General features: G+C 31.5%; 2 protein-coding genes across 3 annotated transcripts in view; one reads left to right on the forward strand and one right to left on the reverse strand.

Annotated features, from left to right (window-relative positions):
• Positions 1–18,895, forward strand: part of LOC143199141 (ATP-dependent DNA helicase Pif1-like) — a 346,278-nt gene that overhangs the window by 169,600 nt on the left and 157,783 nt on the right. The window lies entirely within an intron of this gene.
• Best2 (bestrophin family protein) overlaps positions 1–18,895 on the reverse strand; it is a 104,956-nt gene that overhangs the window by 39,868 nt on the left and 46,193 nt on the right. Inside the window, exons 2-3 of one of the 2 annotated variants that reach the window (XM_076408915.1) lie at positions 8,956–9,066; positions 839–1,014 (exon numbers count right to left, since the gene is read on the reverse strand). Coding sequence is in view for 1 of the 2 variants with exons in the window: in XM_076408914.1 (XP_076265029.1) it covers positions 843–1,014; positions 8,956–9,066 (283 nt within the window). In the remaining variant the exon portion in view is untranslated. The remainder of the gene's footprint in view (positions 1–838; positions 1,015–8,955; positions 9,067–18,895) is intronic. The other variant, XM_076408914.1, reaches the window with a different exon arrangement.

Here is an 18,895-nt window from a genome sequence, read left to right on the forward strand (position 1 = left end):
AATATTAAAATGATGATGAGTGTGGCAACCAATGTTCAATATTAACTACGTTGCCTATACTGTATAGTTTCGCATACTACATCAACTGATAAAATATTCTGAAATTTCTGGGAAATAAAATTTTCATTGGTCTGTACTGCTGTCAAAATATAGCTGACGCTGTGATAATTGTGACCAGTAGGCTTATTCTAATAAAAATTTCAAAAGACATGATTTAAACCGGACTAAACATAATATATTTTCTGAAAAATATCTAAAAGTACTTAGATTGTCTAGAAAAATAAAACAGATATTTAAGTATATGTGAGTAATGATTAACCGAGTATTTTTAATGCTTTATTGCATCACAGTAATATTTATTTTCAAAGAAACTTTATGGTATAAAAAATGTCAATGAAATAAACAATATAGTGCATTAAAACTAAAAAGTAGTGAACATATCAAGGTTTCTGAAATTTAATAATCTTACCGAAATGAAGTAAATTATATCTACTAGAAAAACCTTTCATATACAATGAGATATAAAAACTCTAAAACTGTCTATTAGTTGTTTATAAATTGCGACTTTAAACTCAATAAAAAGGTTGAAAACAGAAACAAATTGCTTCTTGGTATGCGTTTGCTATCGAATTCATAGAAACGTGGAAACCGGCAGTTCTGGAAATTTTTAAACCCCCAAGCTGATCGATAAATTTACAGAAAACCTATTAGCGAAAGCTGGATGGCCGTGAGGACAAGATCATAATTTTCGCTGAACTATGTGCAAGATCCTTGATGAACTTCTGAGTCATAAATAACGTCGTATAAAAAAGGTTGATATACGAAAGATAATACGTACTTACCGCACCTGGAATAGCTGCATTTAAGAAGAGGGCCAGCGTATCGGGCCATGGTAACAATCTGTATTGCTCCCACCATCTTTTCACCACCAGTGATACATAGAACCCTAACACGAACGACATGGGTATCGTTTCGCTCTGTTGGCTGAAATACAGCCTAATTCTTTCGAATATCCTGCAACAAAGTATTTAATTTAGTATTAAAATTATAACTTAAATTATACACTACTGTTATTTATTTATTTACTATATATTTACTAGTCGTTGACGACTAACCTACAAATTTGGTTACATTAACTTAAATCTAGGATATCAACAAAGACCATCGGCCCTATCTTAGTGTCTGGTGTAATAATGTATATGTATTGACGCTGTTGATTTTCTATGCAATGCCCCTCACTACACTACATAAAATCAAATGGTTCGAAATGTGTTCTGTTCTGATGTCATTCAAAAGTTGTAGTGTAGCGACCGCTACGACCCTTTAGGCCACCAAGCATTAACCTACAGCAAGTTCAAATGTTAGCAACGCTGGTGGATTGGTACCATGCGGTTCCCGGCTATAAAAGACCACCACGACGTCGTCACGCTCTCTTTTCTTTTCTCTGCCCACTTTCCCAGCGCTAAGGTACTTCCTTTACCTAACCTAATATCCTGTCCATTCTCCAGTCGACCACATGTATCAATTCAATATCGAAATAAACAAGTATTTATTCAACCAGTGTTTTCAGTTCTCCTGCGAGTTCCTTCCACAAGATTGTAGTGAATCTTCGGACAAACAATCGCATCGACATCCTCATATTCCGACCAACCAGACGAACATTCCTACAGTAATATTTAGATATTGACATGCGAATGGAGTCTCAAGTCACTTTGCGATTCTTTTGATTTCCTGTGTAACAGTCGGTATCTGATGGCGTCGGTGGAAATAATAATGTTATTCAGAGGTAGTTTATTCATTTAAATTTCAAACTAATCAATGATTTATGATATGATTGGTCACTTCTTACCACTTTTCAGCAAACTTTCCGTCTGATCTTTTTCAATCTTTGTACAGTCGTCAAAGATGTACTTTGTCTAAAATTGTCGTAACTGAATAAGACAATTTTCCTTAATTTCTTGTTCAAATTCCATTAGCTTGATAGTTGGTAGTCCACTTAATAGTTTCATCAGGTTCAAATAGCTCAAGATGGACCTTTTCGTTCCTTTCTAGTTATCTCAACGAATTAATATCACCTTTCTTGGTGTTAATAAACTTTTTACAACCATTTGTGATTTTTTTCTCCTCTTCACTGCCAATTCATGTGGAACCCAAGTATAGCTACTTTTGTTATGCATTCTTTCAAAAATGGTTCAAAAATATTCTGTGATCAATGTTGAAGTATATACCTATATGTTGGAGGATGTCATCGATATTTGGAATCACTGGACTATCAAAACCAAATTAAATTAAATTATTGCAACTATTCTAATACATCAAGTTAAACCAGATACCAATATTTCTATACATATATACATTTGGAATTTCATGAATGAATTTCTTCCTACCACTAGAATATCTTTGATTTTACATCATCTTCAGAGTTCAGTGGGCGATATCGCCCCCATTTGAATATGTTTATTTCATAGTCATAATAGGAAAAATATTAATCAATGATTTTGAGTTTGAAAAAACTCAAAATAGATTAAAATTAGATTTAAAAAGATTAATTATGTATTAGGCGTGGTTCCTCCGATAGAGGGCGTTATTAATGCTTAGTAACGCTTTAATAGAAACACTAAACGTGAAAACTAAACGTGAATTAAAACCTGCAAAAGCTAATTGCATCAAATTACTGGTGGGCTTTTACTTGAAAGAAGTATATACTCTATGAATATGCCCCATACACATTTTCAACGGCTAAAACCGTACGTCACAGACAGACATTTTACTGCCAAACAGGGTGACGAATACACTGACCTACACCCAATGTATTCGGGTGTTCCGCAGGGCAGCGTTCTTGGCCCATTGTTATATCTATTGTATACAGCTGGCCTACCGACCTCAAGAAACACTACTGTTGCAACATATGCTGATGATACAGCGGTTTTATCATCACACGAGGATCCAATATCAGCCACAAGAAACCTCCAACTTCATCTTAACAAAGTCGAATTGTGGTTGAAAACGTGACGTATCAAAGCAAATTAGACAAAATCTACTCATGTGACATTCACCCTTTGTAGAAGTACATGTTCCTCAATAAAATTGAATAATCATGAACTTCCGCAAGCAGAGAACGTTAAATAACTGGGAATGCATTTTTATCGACCCTTGACATAGAAAAAACATATAGTGATAAAACGAAAATAGTTTGGGATAAACTAAACCAAATATACTGGCTGATAGGGCGTAAATCTAAATTGTAGTCAATACTTAGACCCATTTGGGCCTATGGTATAGAACTGTCTGGTACTACTAGCAAATCTAACATAGATATTCCACAATAAAGTGTTGCGAGTCATCGTCGATGCCCCATATTACGTCTCCAACAAATTGATTCAGCGCTATATCCCCATAGAACCCATAACGAGTGCGATTCGGAGTGTTAGTGCAACGTATTCTGAAAGATGATTAGTGCGTCCCAATGCACTCGCTGAACAGTTATATGTGCGGATAACAGTGAAGTACGTAGACCCAAACGCAAACTACCCTACGAACTGATTAATAGACACATAGATTGAGATTTAATACTATCTAGAATAAGCTAGAAGAGTTTTTAGAATAGGTTAGTATAAACTTTAAAATAAATTAGATTAGTATCTAGAATAAGATTTAGATTATAAGTTGTACAGTAGATCACTTACTGAAGTGATCTTCTACATGACAGGATAGTTATATTATATAATTAAAATCATATAATATCTATTGCCCAGGGGTAGATTGTTGACATTGTAGGAGATTAATTTAAAAATATACTCGTACTTTGAAATTTATAAGTGGAATAAAACTATAAAATAAAGATCGTTTAAAACTAAAATATTTTATGAGAATTAAACTTAAACATAATAGCGAAAATAGCAAAGAATTCTGAAGAATGATAAAAGATGAGTATTTTACTGCTCATAAAATTGATGAAAAACAAATTTCCTGTATCGTATTCCCACTGTTGTTAAAAAATGGATAGACTGCGACAATTCCTAACACAAAAAGTGATAAATAGTTAGACCAGGAGAGCCCTCCAAAACAACACCGAAGAGGTGAAGAAGACCGAAATGCAAGCGGTGTATTCAGTAAGGTATAGTGTATTAGAAGTGCTAAAACCGAATAAAACTGTTGCTGCAGATGTCAATAATGTGAACCGAGAAATAAATAATCTAAACATATTCTAATAAAAACATATTCCTAAAAACATATTCCGAGAACAGACTCACAGTCATTCTTTGAACCAGCAAAGTGAAAAAAAAGTGTATTATAGAAAATCACGAAAAATATTTCAGCTGATGTATACTGTACCAATTCTTCTCAATAAATGCCTTTTTAAAATAAAAAAAATGAGCAGGACACATACAAGCCTCTAATAAAAGATAGATTTTAATATAAAAATGTTTTGGAAATAAAAATTAATTTCTGATTGTAGAAAACAAAATTCTCCAAAATTGAATAATATATATGATTAGTTACATTTTCCTAGTAATTACTTAAAGAATGTCACATTAATTATAATAATTGTTTAACTATCATTTTCAAGTATTTAAGATATTTGCAATATCCACTTATGTTAATTTTATGTTAATTTTCATAGAAAACCTTACACCTAACATACCTTCCTCTTAAAATAATATATGAAAACAGTGATATAATTTACTATATATTGGAACAAGTCTGGTGAATACATTCCTAAAATTCATGTTAATAAATCATCATCAAAGAAGGCTATCTATCATTATTAATGCATTTAAGTTGAATAAAAATAGTCATTAATGAAATCCTTTTGTACTGTAAATTAAAAATATAGTTCTTAGATATAGAATAAAACAATTATAGTAAAACACAATGTTAACATCTAAAAATATGTGAAGATAATCAAGGATAAATAAAATAAAATATAGAACTACATGCATAACAAATAAATCTAAAATAAGGCGATAAGTAAGGAAAACCCTGAAATACCCTTCTAAATATAATACGATTCGAGAAATTAAAATTGCTTTTGTTTTAAACCGATTTTGCTATTAAACAAATCAAATATTTAAAATCGAACGTTAATTTTATAAAATATTTTTAACAAAAAAATTGAACAGACTTCAATAATTAAATAAGGAACTCAGTAAAAGCTAAAAAATAATCAAACTTTGAAATCGGTACGAGCAACAAATTAAATTTGTTTTGTTCCTAATTTAATTTTGTGTATATGTCACAAAATTATTTTATTAGTTTTGTATTGTTTGGGCTCGGTACCGACTTCAAACTGATCAGTTGATAGTAGTTAAAATAATATTGTAAATAGATAAATAGATTAAATAACGCTTTTGTTTATTAATATTTAGGTATTACAACGATTATAATGAACATATATTATTTTAATACGTCTTTTTTTGTGTTAAATAGTTTTAAGTCTCATTATTTCTTAACTTTTATCGAGTTCCTTATTTATTTTTTGAATCCAGTTCAATTTTTTTGCTAAAAACATTTTATTTTTCTCTTTTTAGTGTTAGATATTTATTCAATAAATTACTCATTTATTTTATTAAGTATTACACAATGGGTAGGCCAAGTAAAGGTGCAGCCCGTATGGGGAAAAATAGGAATAAAGAAACAATAATTGAAAATGGGGAACGCTTCAGGCCACGGGATCCGCTACCTAGCCTAAGAAATTTGAAAAATGTTCTAATCAAACTAGAATAACAACAAAAAGCCGTCGCCCCTGCCGGCAACCGAACCCACGACCTCCGCGTGCGAGCTGAACGTTCTAACCGTTATACCATAAAAGCAGCTGCGTACAATGTTTCTTCTACGACTTCCTCTTTTCGGTCCCATCAGCTCAGCAATAACATTATACAGAAATATTTGATTATTTCAGATAAAAAAATATGAGAAAACATTGTACGCGCCTTTGAAATTTGATGGTTTCCCCCGATTTCCGAAATCGAGAAATCGGCGAACATACATTAAGTACATACATACATATATACAAATATATATATATATATATATATATATATATATATATATATAACCTCGTTTTTTGAAGTCGGTTAAAAATTATGTTATCGTGGAAGACACTTATCTATTATTATTTAATGCTTTTAAGATGAATTAAAATAGTCGTTATGAAATCATTTTGTACTGTAAATTAAAAATATAGTTCTTAGATATAGAATAAAACAATTATAGTAAAAAGCAATGTTAACATCTAAAAATAACCAAGGATAAATAAAAGAAAATCGAAATACACGCATAACAAATAAATCTAAAATACGGCGATAAGTAAGGAAAATCCTGAAATAGCCTTCTAAATATAGAATCTTCTTTAAAATATTACTACGCTTACATATTTCTTGTTAATATTTTAAATATGAATACGATTAAATCCGAGAACTGGCTATAAATAATACGATTCGAGGAATTAAAAGGACCGATGTTGCTATTAAATACATTTAATATTTAAAATCGAACCTTGATTTTAAAATATTAACCATAACATTGATATATAAAGACAAAAGACACAACTCAAATCAACTAATATAATCAAAATACAAGCAGAATAAATCAGTTTAAGTAACTGGAATCGTAAGCAAATTTCTTGGAAAACACTTGAATTTTCAGTGGCCTAGATGAGAACATTGATTAATGCCGAATCAGGCAGAAGCAACGTATTTGTTTTAACTCTCTATGCGATTAAGCAATTAGGTTTTTACGGTTATAGGGGTAATTTTGAAAGCAGTTTCATGCAATAATTATGTCAATAGCATGATCGTATGCGTTTAGGAAATTTTAAAATCGATTGAACAGTTAAACAACATTCCATTATTTTATTATTCTTTTTTGTCCATATACTAAGTTATATGTTGGTTTATTTAATGTTTCATCATTTAATAATTCATAAGAATATAATAATTCAAGATTAATTGGCTCTACTAGAATTAAATCCGTATATCCTTTAGTTAACCCTAACCCTCAAAAGATGCGTTTATAAATTTGACAGCTGTTGGATCATTAGTTTGTGAATTATAGCAATTTGAGCGAAGCAACTTTTGTTATTGTGAAAAAAATTGATAAAAAGGAATTTCGCGTGTTGATAAAATATTGTTTATTGAAGGGAAAAATTTCAGTTGAAGCAAAATCTTGGTTTGATGACGAGTTTCTGGACACTGCCCCAGTATAATCAACCATCAAGGATTGGTATGCTAAGTTTAGACGTGGTGAAATGAGCACCGAAAACGGTGAACGCAGTGGGTGCCCAAAAGAGGTTGTTACCTACGAAGACATTAAATAAAACCACAAAAGGATTTTGAATGACCCTAAATTGGAATTGAATGAAATAGCAGACACTCCCGCCGGTGCCGCGCGAGCTCACTTTTGACCAAAAACAACGACGAGTTGATGAATCGATATGTGATAAGGGATGAAACATGGCTCCATCATTTCACGCCGAAGTCCAATCGACAGTCATCCGAGTAGAGTTCACGATGAACTGGCTCCAAAGAGTGGTAAAACGCTACAGTCGCCAGGCAAGGTTATGGCGTCTGTATTTTGGGAGGCAACATCATTTTCATTGACTACCTTGGACGAAAAAGGAAGGACCATCAACAGAAATCGCCGAAAAGCCACCGCATTTGAGGAAGAAGAAAGTGCTGCTTCACCAAGACAATGCACCGTGTCGCAAATCAGTGAAAATGATGTGAATAATCTATGAATTGGGCTTCGAATTTCTTCCTCATCCACCGTATTCTCCAGATCTGGCCACCATCGACTATATCCTGTTCTCAGATGTCAAAAAAAATTCTCACTGGGAAGAAATTTTTCGTCAATTTTGAAGTTTGAAGTTGAGTAATAATTTACTATGGTAGGCCGGGGACTTTTCAATTGATTTGTTATATAGAGAAATTAGCCCAACAAGTATTAACATCAGTTTTTAGGTTTAAAATGGAGTTTTTTTCGTAAATTATTTCCAAACCAATAAAATAATAATTAGAACTAATTCGATACAAGAATTTAAATAATTTGCCATTTTACCAAATTTTCATCAAAAACGCAGCAGAGAAGAGACTGTCATTGAAAATGTATGTCGTATACATTGGCAAATCTTTAATAATAATGGATGCAGATAAACAAAATCAATCAACAAAAAATTGTAGGGAATTGTATTATAGAGTGTGAAAGATTTATGAGCATGTGAGTTATTGTTCAGAATATACACGAACATTTGATTAACATGTATGAGTAGAGGAATAACACTCATTCTTTTGCAGATATGGAAAATGCATTAAGGAGAATGCTGTGATTAAATGTAGTTTTATCAAGAAAGATGTTTATAGGTAGTAACTGGACAAACTAAAAAGAAATGTAGTAATATCATAATGAGTTTACAAGGATACATTGCATCGAAAGAAACAAGAACTAACGGATACTATACTAAACTAGAACCCTACGGATACTAGTGTGGAAAAAAGCTCAATGTATATATAATAAAACAACTCTAACCTGTAAATTATTGTCGCTGTAAAATTAATTGTAGTTTTAAGTTATTCGATAATAAATACATTTGATGCACTATAATATTAAAAGAAACTATATTTAATAGAACTATTTTATTTATATTAAAATTTTGTTATATGTCAGAACCTAAATATACTAAAACCCAGAGTAGCTGCGGCAACATTGCGACGTTTCCCGTGTCACTGCTATTTTGAATTGACTATAGTTACTATTGTACTATGTAGATAGTGAGAATGCACTTAAAAAACATGTGGTCACCAGCATTATTATTTCATATCACTCAACTAGCAATTTTTTTATTAATAAGTCATTATGGCAACAATTACATTTTCAAATGCATTTTGAAAATTAATTAACTAATTTATATATATTATTATACAACATTTAATATCGTATTAAATTTGTATACATTACCTTTGTTGGTTTTCATTTAATCCATATCTGTACAGCAAATTGATTGAGTAATATAAACATAAATATGCCACTAACTCTCTCCATACTAATTTATATACACTTCCTCTCCATCTGAAACAAAGGAAAATAGCTAGTTAATCTTCGAACACACTAGTATAGTAGTGTAAGGTAGCTTCAATGGGTAATAAATTATTTCAATATAATGGTCAGACGCTTCTATTAATATATTCAAATAAAATCCGTGTTTAGTAAGGTGAACAACATTTTTGTGTGTTATTAATGGAATTATAATTATTCTTAAAATAAAAATGATTTTATATATTTTAAAATTGTCTATACTCTCGATGAGTGTCATTGAATGCAACAATTGGAAGTTTACGATGAGTTAATCATAGTAATAAAGGGCATCTTAGATTATCGAACATGAGAAACTTAAAATGCAAATCAGCATCAAGCAAATCATCACTGAAAGAAAAATGATAGCTATAGAGGTAGAAATATGATAAACAAAAAAAAAACATCGATTAAAACTGCAACATAGCAATGTCGGACTATACCCATATAAAAGTCCAGGAAGATATACTTTAAAACATTTAAAATGTAAATCGTCACCTATGACACATAAATTGGCTTAATAGTAACTCCCATTTCCTAAAAAAAAACATATTTTCAACAAAAAAATTGAACCGGCTTCGTTCACTAAAAGGTAAAAAATAATCAAACTTAGATTTTTTACACAAATAAAAACATTTAAAAATAAAATATTTACACATTAATCGTTGTAATAAATAAATAAAAATAATCACAAACCTTATTTAACCTATCTACTACACGTATTTTATATTGTACTATATACACACAATTTAGCTTAATACCAACCAAAACCTATTTATCTATTTACAATATTATTTTAACTACTACCAACAAACTATTTCGAGTCCGCTATTTCAACTGTTTTTAGTCGGTAGTTCCCAACGCTAAAAATAATTAATTAATCTCAAGTACGAATTATTGTACATCATCCGCATCTATCTTCCGAATAATGTTGAATCAAAACTAGAAATATAATCTTGGTAACAATTTAAATCTATTTTATAACCAAGAGAAAATGAATAATAAAATATGTACTGAAATCATTAAAATACTTACGATGAAATCTAGTTATAGTAGAAAATATAAATAGAAACCTATTAACATTTTAACTAGATTTTATTAGCAATATCTACAAAATTTATCGTAAAACAAGTCGGTATAACCATCTAAATATAGAATCTTTTAAACTTCTTTCAATACGCTGGAACCTTACGTAATAGCCTACCACACTTAACAAAAGAATAAAAGACCGACTTATCACACTCATCGTCCAGCAAACGGGTTCCACAACACGGTATAAGACTTAATTTTAATTTTTTTCGTAAAAAAACACACACGAAAGCGTCTGTCTCGAAACCGGCTTTATATGTAAAGTAATTTTCTATCAGTCGCTTGTTTTCCGTCTGTATAATTAACCGTTGTATCTAATTTTATCTATATTTCTACGCAATTACTCTTAATCTTGTACAAAAGTGGAACAAAATCTATGATTAGAACTATTGCAAATAGTTTCACTTTGAATGGTTGCTCGAAAAAATAATATTAATTGGTAATTATTGGTTTGTACAATGAAAGTTGAACGTAATTTTTAACAAAACAACAACGGAACTTTCATTATGTTGGATCTGTTCCTGTAACTGTAATCGTATTTCACCAGAAACATCAGATTTCGAGTAATCAAAAACCGTTAAAATGAGCATAGATGAATATAGTGATAGAAGGTTATAGCTGCACCGATCAAGATGCCACAAGATTTCGATCCTATTAAATAATGAACACAGGTCGAAGATTAGAAGAGGAAGGCGTTCAAAATAGATTTGATTGTCTTAACTTTTCTCTCTTAAACTAAGAAAATGTGAATCTATTTAATTTCCCGACACAAAATAGTGATCTTCTGAATAACGATCATTAAAAGCTTATCAAAACAATGCAACAAAGTCATTGACGATCTACAGCATGCTGAAAATATATACAATTAAACAAAATAGGTATGCTTAAATGGTTTTCTATCGTGTATCGAGCCAAACAAGTTGTGTATTTTCGTTCTAAGACTATTCTATAGTCTTACTTCTATAGTTAGAACATCGGTAATTTATTCACAGCAATCATATCATTCTAATGTAAGTATTTACTATTTTGAGTACCTTTAATTATTCATAAAGTGTAATTAACGTAATAACGAGGTAAATAACACTGTTGATAACATTTGAGATTTGGCCTCATTTCTTTTGCTTATTATGTATACTAGTGCTTAATAATTTTGTTCATTTTTCAAGAATATTCAATATAATCTGACTGTTTCAGTCTTACAAATGTTCATGAATCCAATATATGTTTCTACAAAATTTGAATGCCAAATAAGATAGAAAAAATGGACTTCTAAATGAACTCACTGAACACTCACTGTTGTTCACTACTAGTCGTATATTCTGAAAATACAAAGAAAAATATTAATTAAATCCAAGTCTTCAACAGGTGTCAATCAACTGCCATCATGAATTACTAAAGGCCACTCCCAAATGTCTAGTTTCTTGTACATCAGATAGTTCGATAGTTTATACTTCACCAGGTTAACGATAGTGCAAAAATTGGATTAAACAATGTAACTTTATTTAAGTTTTACAGGCTGTTATGGCAAACAGAATAGCATATATTTCAAACATTTTGAATAATACTTACGTACAATGTATGAACCAAATGTTGTCACTGAAGTCGAGTAAAGTAAAAGAAATTAAACAAATATCTAGTAGAAGAATTCATAGGAAAACTTGATATGTTAAGGCGTGTCTAAACACATATCTTGTAACATATTTGATGAAGTATTGTAGTTGCACATGCTTATAAGATATTAGGTTATTATTAAATGAACTTCAAAGTGACAAGATGGGCATATTATTTACACAAATATATTACAAGGTAATTTGATACAATATGGAGCCGCATCATCAAATGTATATGATTTAAATATTTTTTGGTGTTGAAATAAATAAGACTGTTGATAATACTTGAGATCGGGCCTGATTTTTTTTGTTTATTGTGTCATAATAATTTTGTTCAACTATGTAAAATGAATATTCCGGTAGCCCCGTCAAATAAATTAGTATATCTTTGACTCAACATATTACGTGAATGTTATAACTATATTTACAAGCTCTATATGAAAGTAGTTATCCAGTCGTAATTTGCTGTTGTTTTGAGCTAAGTTTGGCTAGGAACATAATTTCTCCTTACATAATAATCTAAACAAAAAATGGGTTAGCCAAAAAAAAAAAACTTTATTTGATCTACAGCGAATAGGAAAAACTTCATCTTGTAAACTTTTGTGAGAATGTACATGAATTTTTTTATTGAAAATTAATCAAAAGATCCTAAATTGAAATATAAAGTTTTCTAATTGATAGACTGTAACATAACAAAATCAAAAGAATATATAAAGAGTGTCATTGTTTTATGACAATACTAAGATTGTAATTCAGTGTTTCCTAGATTAATTTTATATCCATATATCTTCATGATATATTTCTTATTTCAAAATCTTTCACCTTTTATCAGGATAGCCCAGGATTCTTTGATGATATTATTTTTTAATCCCTCAAAACTTTTTATGCTCATTAAAATATTTCCTCAAAGACTTTGCAATATTAACTGGTCATACTCAAGAGTGTGAGGATATCAAAAACCAAACTGATGCCCTGTGGAAATCATTAACCAATAAGAATATCAAAACAATTGAAAATTTAATACTGTAAAAAATATTTAGACTTCAAACAAAGTGTAAAATCTTCACATTTTTAGATCATATGCAACCATGAATTTATATATACTCTAATTCCACATTTTCTTAGTTATCAGCAGAAATGTTATTGCTACTTCAGAAAAATATATAAATATCCAGACTAATGAAATTTTAATAAAATAATGAGGGAATAATTAGAATAACAATATAGAATAGATATCGTTGCCATCCAATTTATAACGTAATATAGCATCCTGCTCTGTAATAACCGTTTAAAAAATTTCAAATATGTTATAGTTACGGTACTTTGAATAATAAAAAGAGATCAGTGGCCCGAATTACCTTCCCTTCATCTTTCTACAGCCTTGAAAGGTTACGCGCAGTGTGATGCGTATCTCTGAAACTGGTTCTAATTTCATGCCTGAGGAACTCTTTGTCTAGTTCGGATGTGATGTTAAAATAACATCAATAAAAAAAGATAGATGGTACAGCAACCAAATTCGAACACTTTTTCTCCTATTAAATATAATTTGATTTTATTACATTATATAACTTTATGGATAAAAAAAGGACCTTTTTTATTCCAATAAATTTCGTTCTGTTATATCTTTACAATATGATGTATCTACCTCACAAATGCATAGAAAATGTTATAATAAAGCTGCTTAATAAAGTTACTACAGGGAGCTTTTAAAAAAATTTTAATTAAATTTAATAAGTTACTTTTTTATTCATTACTTTGTCCCATCTATCCAAATAGTTATCAAAAAATATAAATTACTCTTAAACAATATTTACTAAGTTACGAGCATATAACATATTAAAAAGCTTATAACAGGTAATTTGCAAAGTCCCCGACATGACAGATAGATGGCGCTACTAGAATTGAATCCATATGTTAACCCTCAAAAGATACGTGTAAAAATTTGACTGCTGTCGGACCAATAGTTTCTGAATTATAGCATTTTGAGTGAAGCAACTTTTGTTATTGTGAAAAAAAATGGATAAAAAGGAATTTCGCGTGTTAATAAAATATTGCTTTTTGAAGGGAAAAAATACAGTTGAAGCAAAAACTTGGCTTGATGCTGAGTTTCCGGACACTGTCCCAGGAAAATCTATCATCAAGGATTAGTATGCTAAGTTTAGACCTGATGAAATGAGCACCGAAGACGATGAACGCAGTGGACGCCCAAAAGAGGTTGTTACCGACGAAAACATTTTAAAAATCCACAAAATGATTTTGAATGACCGTAAATTGAAATTGAATATAATATCATTCAAGAATATTGGAGTACGAGAAAGCTCTGTGCAAAGTGGGTGCCGTGCGAACTCACTTTTGACCAAAAACAACGACGAGTTGATGATTCGGAGCAGTGTTTGAAGATGAACAAGCGTAATAAACCCGAGTTTTTGCTTCGATATGTGACAATGGATGAAACATGGCTACATTATTTCACTCCGAAGTCCAATCGGCAGTCATCGGCAAGTGGACTGCACAGGATGAATCCGCTCCAAAGCGTGGGAAAACGCAACAGTCGGCTAGCAAGTTTATGGCGTCTGTATTTTGGGATGCGCATGGAATAATTTTCATTGACTACATTGTAAAAAGAAGGACCAACAACAGCGACTATTACATAGTGTTATTGAACCGTTTGAAGGACGAAATTACCAAAAAACGGCAACATTTGAAGAAAAAAAGTGCTGCTTCACCAAGACAATATATCGTGTGACAAGTCAGTAAAAAATCCATGAATTGGGCTTCGAATTACTTTCTCATCCACCGTATTCTCCAGATCTGGTCCCCAGCGACTATTTCCTGTTCCCAGATCTGAAAGAATGCTCGCTGGGAAGGAAATTTTCGTCGAATGAAGTGGTGATCGCCGAAACTGAGGCCTATTTTGAAGCAAAGAACAAATCGTACAACAAAAATGATATCGAAAAGTTGGAGGGTCGCTATAATCAGTGTATTACCCTTGACGGGAATTATGTTGATTAAAAAAATGTATTTTACTATGGTAAGTCGGGGACTTTTCAATTGAGCTGTTAGATGCATCGGTTCCAGTCGACAGCAGCATATAGTATACCATAACAAAGTTGCTTCCACCAAATATAGAGCATTAACTTGAACCCATGTACATTCCGCTTTACCATTAATGTAGAATGTATAACCGGATGATTCCCATGATTTTTTTCGCTTTGGCTTATTGCAATGGCCCCACATTTCATCCCCAGTAACAATATGAATCAAAAAACCTTTCCGATTTTGACGTTGAATCAGTTTTCACAGATGACACAGTCTTTCAACGTCTCTTGGTTTTAATTCATACGGTGCAAAATTTTGCAAAAAGCTTTTGGATCAATCCCATGTTCTTTAAGTGATTGGAATTGGTTTCTTTTGATAGTCCCAACAAATCTGCATAATCTATTTACGTTTTACACGGATCCTAATCGAATAATGCTTTTAAATCTTCATTGTCAATTTTTTTTGGGCTGCCCAGAATGCTCTTTGTCTTCGGTGTCAAAATCACCACTTTTAAAACTTCAAAATCACTATTCACATATTGAAACGATTTCTTTCAAATCGAAATAAAAAGTAAAAATTCCCGCAAATGTGATTTAGCCGGTAGCAATTAAATTCAAACATGTTCAATGCACTGAAAAAAATATTTGTTCACACTTCAATGAAATGACACATATAAGTGTGCAAACTGTCATTGAAGCTTCAACTTGAAGTTGGTTACAAATCCACCCGATGCGATGCGAACACTTCCTATTGTAAATTCTTTAAAATTAAATACATCTTATATATCACAATTTTACTGAAAATACTGTTTTGAAAACACTATGCTAATTTTCATTGATTATTATTGTTATTAGCAACTGTTTCGAAACTTAACTGTTCTGTTGTAAAGCTAAGTTTCTTTTTATATGGATGACCATTAATCATGTAATATTCAACAATCTGACATAACGCATTAACAAAATTGATTCAAGCTATTAGCACCTACTGATTCATTAGGATTCCTGATGTTAAACAGAAAAAATTGTTTAAATCAATTTAAAAGAACATTCTCCGAATTACAACTGCCAATTACTCTAGATACCGCCTACTGTACAAGACATATTTACATTAATTTAAGAAAACCTGTATATAAAAACTGAATTATATATAATATTCCCCAATATAAATAGAGTTATGTAGGTGTTATATACCCAAAAATGATTTATAAAAGATAAAATATATTTAAAGTAGCATGTATAAGTTTCATGAAAGTAACTCTCTTAAATACAAGACCGAAACATAAATAATAACGCGTACTCATACATGGAAAATTAAGACCTAGAAGATAACAGGTCAATTTAAAAGTTCCCGGCCTACCATAGTAAAAATATTTTTTTGGCAAAATTAATTTTTTTTATTCAACATAATTCCCTTCAAGGCTGATACACTGATTATAGCGACCCTCCAACTTTTCGATACCATTTTTGGAGTACGATTTGTTCTGTGCTTCAAAATAGGCCCCCATTTCGTCGATCACCTTTTCATTCAACGAAAATTTCTCCCCAGCAAGCATTCTTTTGAGATCTGAGGTCAGGAAAGCCGCTGGGGGCCATATCTGGAGATTACGGTAGATGAGAAAGCAATTCGAAGCCCAATTCATGGATTTCTTATTCGGTGCATAGTCTTGGTGAAGCAGCACTTTCGTTTTCTTCAAATGCGGCTATTTTTTGGCAATTTCATCCTTCAAATGGTCCAATAACGCTATGTAATAGTCACTGTTGTTTGTCCTGGTTGGTAGTCAATGAAAATTATCCATGCGCATCCCAAAACGCAGACGCCATAACCTTGCCAGTCGACTGTTGCGATTTCTCGCGTTTTGGAGCGGGTACATCGCATGCAGTCCACTCGAATGACTGTCGATTGGACTTCAGAGTGAAATGATGGAGCCATGTCTCATCCATTATCACATATCAATGCAAAAACTCGGATTTATTACGCTTGATCATCTTCAAACACTGCTCCGAATCATCAACTCGTCGTTGTTTTTGGTCAAATGTGAGCTCGCGCGGCACCCACTTTGCACAGAGCTTTCTCATACACAAATATTCATGAATGATATGATGTACACGTTCAGTTGATATCTTTAGAGTGTCTGCTATTTCATTCAGTCTCAATTTACGGTAATTCAAAATCATTTTGTGGATTTTTAAAATGTTTTCTTCGGTAATAACCTTTTTGGGTATCCACTGCGTTCACCGTCTTCGGGGCTCATTTCACCACTTCTAAACTTAGCATACCAATCCTTGATGTTGGATTTTCCTGGGGCAGTGTCCGGAAACTTATTGCTTCTAAACGTTGGGATGAATTTCGACCTTTTATTGAAATTGTTTTTTACTCAGACTGGGAACTTTTTAAGTGATAAATTCACAACTATTTTTCCTTGAGACCATATTAGTAGACATCTATTTGTACAACGTCTTCGTCAATAATTTTAAGATCTCGTAAGACCCTGTCTTTCACAAATTTTGATTAATCAACTGTCTGATAACCACCTCTTACATCCTTAAAAATAGAAGGTAAGCTGAGTCATGTTCAATAAAATCAAGGACGACATGCAATTCGACGAAAACTGTGTGAAATTACAAACAAATCCAAAAGGATAAACATACAAGAACGAGATGTGGGAATTTTGTCGCAGTTTTTTCTTCGGTTTCAATCAGTAAATTGGAACGCTAACAAATTTCGACGAAATACATTTGGAGCTGGCGCATTTCAAGGAATTCCGCATTGTTAATCGTTAGATAAATTATTATAAATTATCACACTAGTCGATAAAGTACTGTAGTGGCTACGGGGAAAGGCCGTAGACAGTATACGATTATTTAAATAACATCAACTTAACCTTAATAGTCTTGCAATTAATAAAGACGAATTTAATTAATGTGTTATTGGAGATTTGCGGAACAAGATACAGAAAATACAATCATAATAATATAAATTCTAAAAAAAATCTTTCATTTTAGCAGGAAAAGATAATTCAACAAATTTATTTGATTTTTAATTGAATATAATATATTTAACCAAAATATAAATTGGATGAGGTTTACTACTATATTATTTATCATTCATTAGACTGATTGGAACTGAAAAGAGGCTAAAGGGAATAATTATTATTTTAGGGGAACTGAAAATTGGAAACTTGAACTGACTTCTATTCTATGAACCAGTCCATAGGAGAAGTCCATTCCGAATCTCCAGCATCCTATAACTATGAACTATTATTTTCATGAAATTCAATTTTGAGGGTAAATTATCAATAAAATTTCTTCTGCATCCTAAAAAACGGACACTTGCACTTTCTAAATACACTTCTTAACATGAACACGCTTCAAGGCCGATCATCCTCACTTCATCTCATTCCTTAACCTTGTTAAGGAATGAATGTCTTGTTTTTATTAATGTTCATGGTAATGCACCCAAGTCACATCCACAAGAACAAAATGTGCCACTTTTTGGTGTTGCTGCTCTTTCTAGAAGTCCTTCACGAAGATTGTTTTCGAGGTTTCTGCACCGATTTTTAAAAGACCAACCCACTTATAAACCATTGTTTTTTGACACAACGAATTGTCAAATCACATCTACCACTTTGTTATTCATTTGAGTAACTTTCAATAAACCTACAGACCCACCTCGAGCAAATGCAATTATGGTTGAAGACATGGCGCATTAAAGCCAATACTCGCTAAGCACCTAAATATGCGACGTGATAGTGAAGTGCGTAGACTAAAACGTTTAACACCACCTGATCTGATTACTGGACATCTATAAATTTTAGAATAAGGCTAATCAATTAAAATAATATTTTATGCAGGAGATCGCTTAATGAAGTGATTTTCTACATGCTGTGATTAAATAATATACACATAAGAAATACTTATTGCCTATAGGGCAGACTGTGGAATCACAAAGCGTAAAAAAAATTAAATAACTTGAACTTGATAACATTTTTTACTAACAATTCAATTTAATTGCTACAGGTTGATAGATTGAAATTGTTTGAAAAGTTTTTTATATTCTTGTGAAAGATAACATACTAAAATGGCGTTAAT

The sequence above is a fragment of the Rhynchophorus ferrugineus genome, unplaced genomic scaffold (assembly GCF_030347505.1).
Source record: "Rhynchophorus ferrugineus isolate W39M unplaced genomic scaffold, kcgeb_rfMv2 rfM6, whole genome shotgun sequence".
Classification (NCBI taxonomy): domain Eukaryota; kingdom Metazoa; phylum Arthropoda; class Insecta; order Coleoptera; family Curculionidae; genus Rhynchophorus; species Rhynchophorus ferrugineus.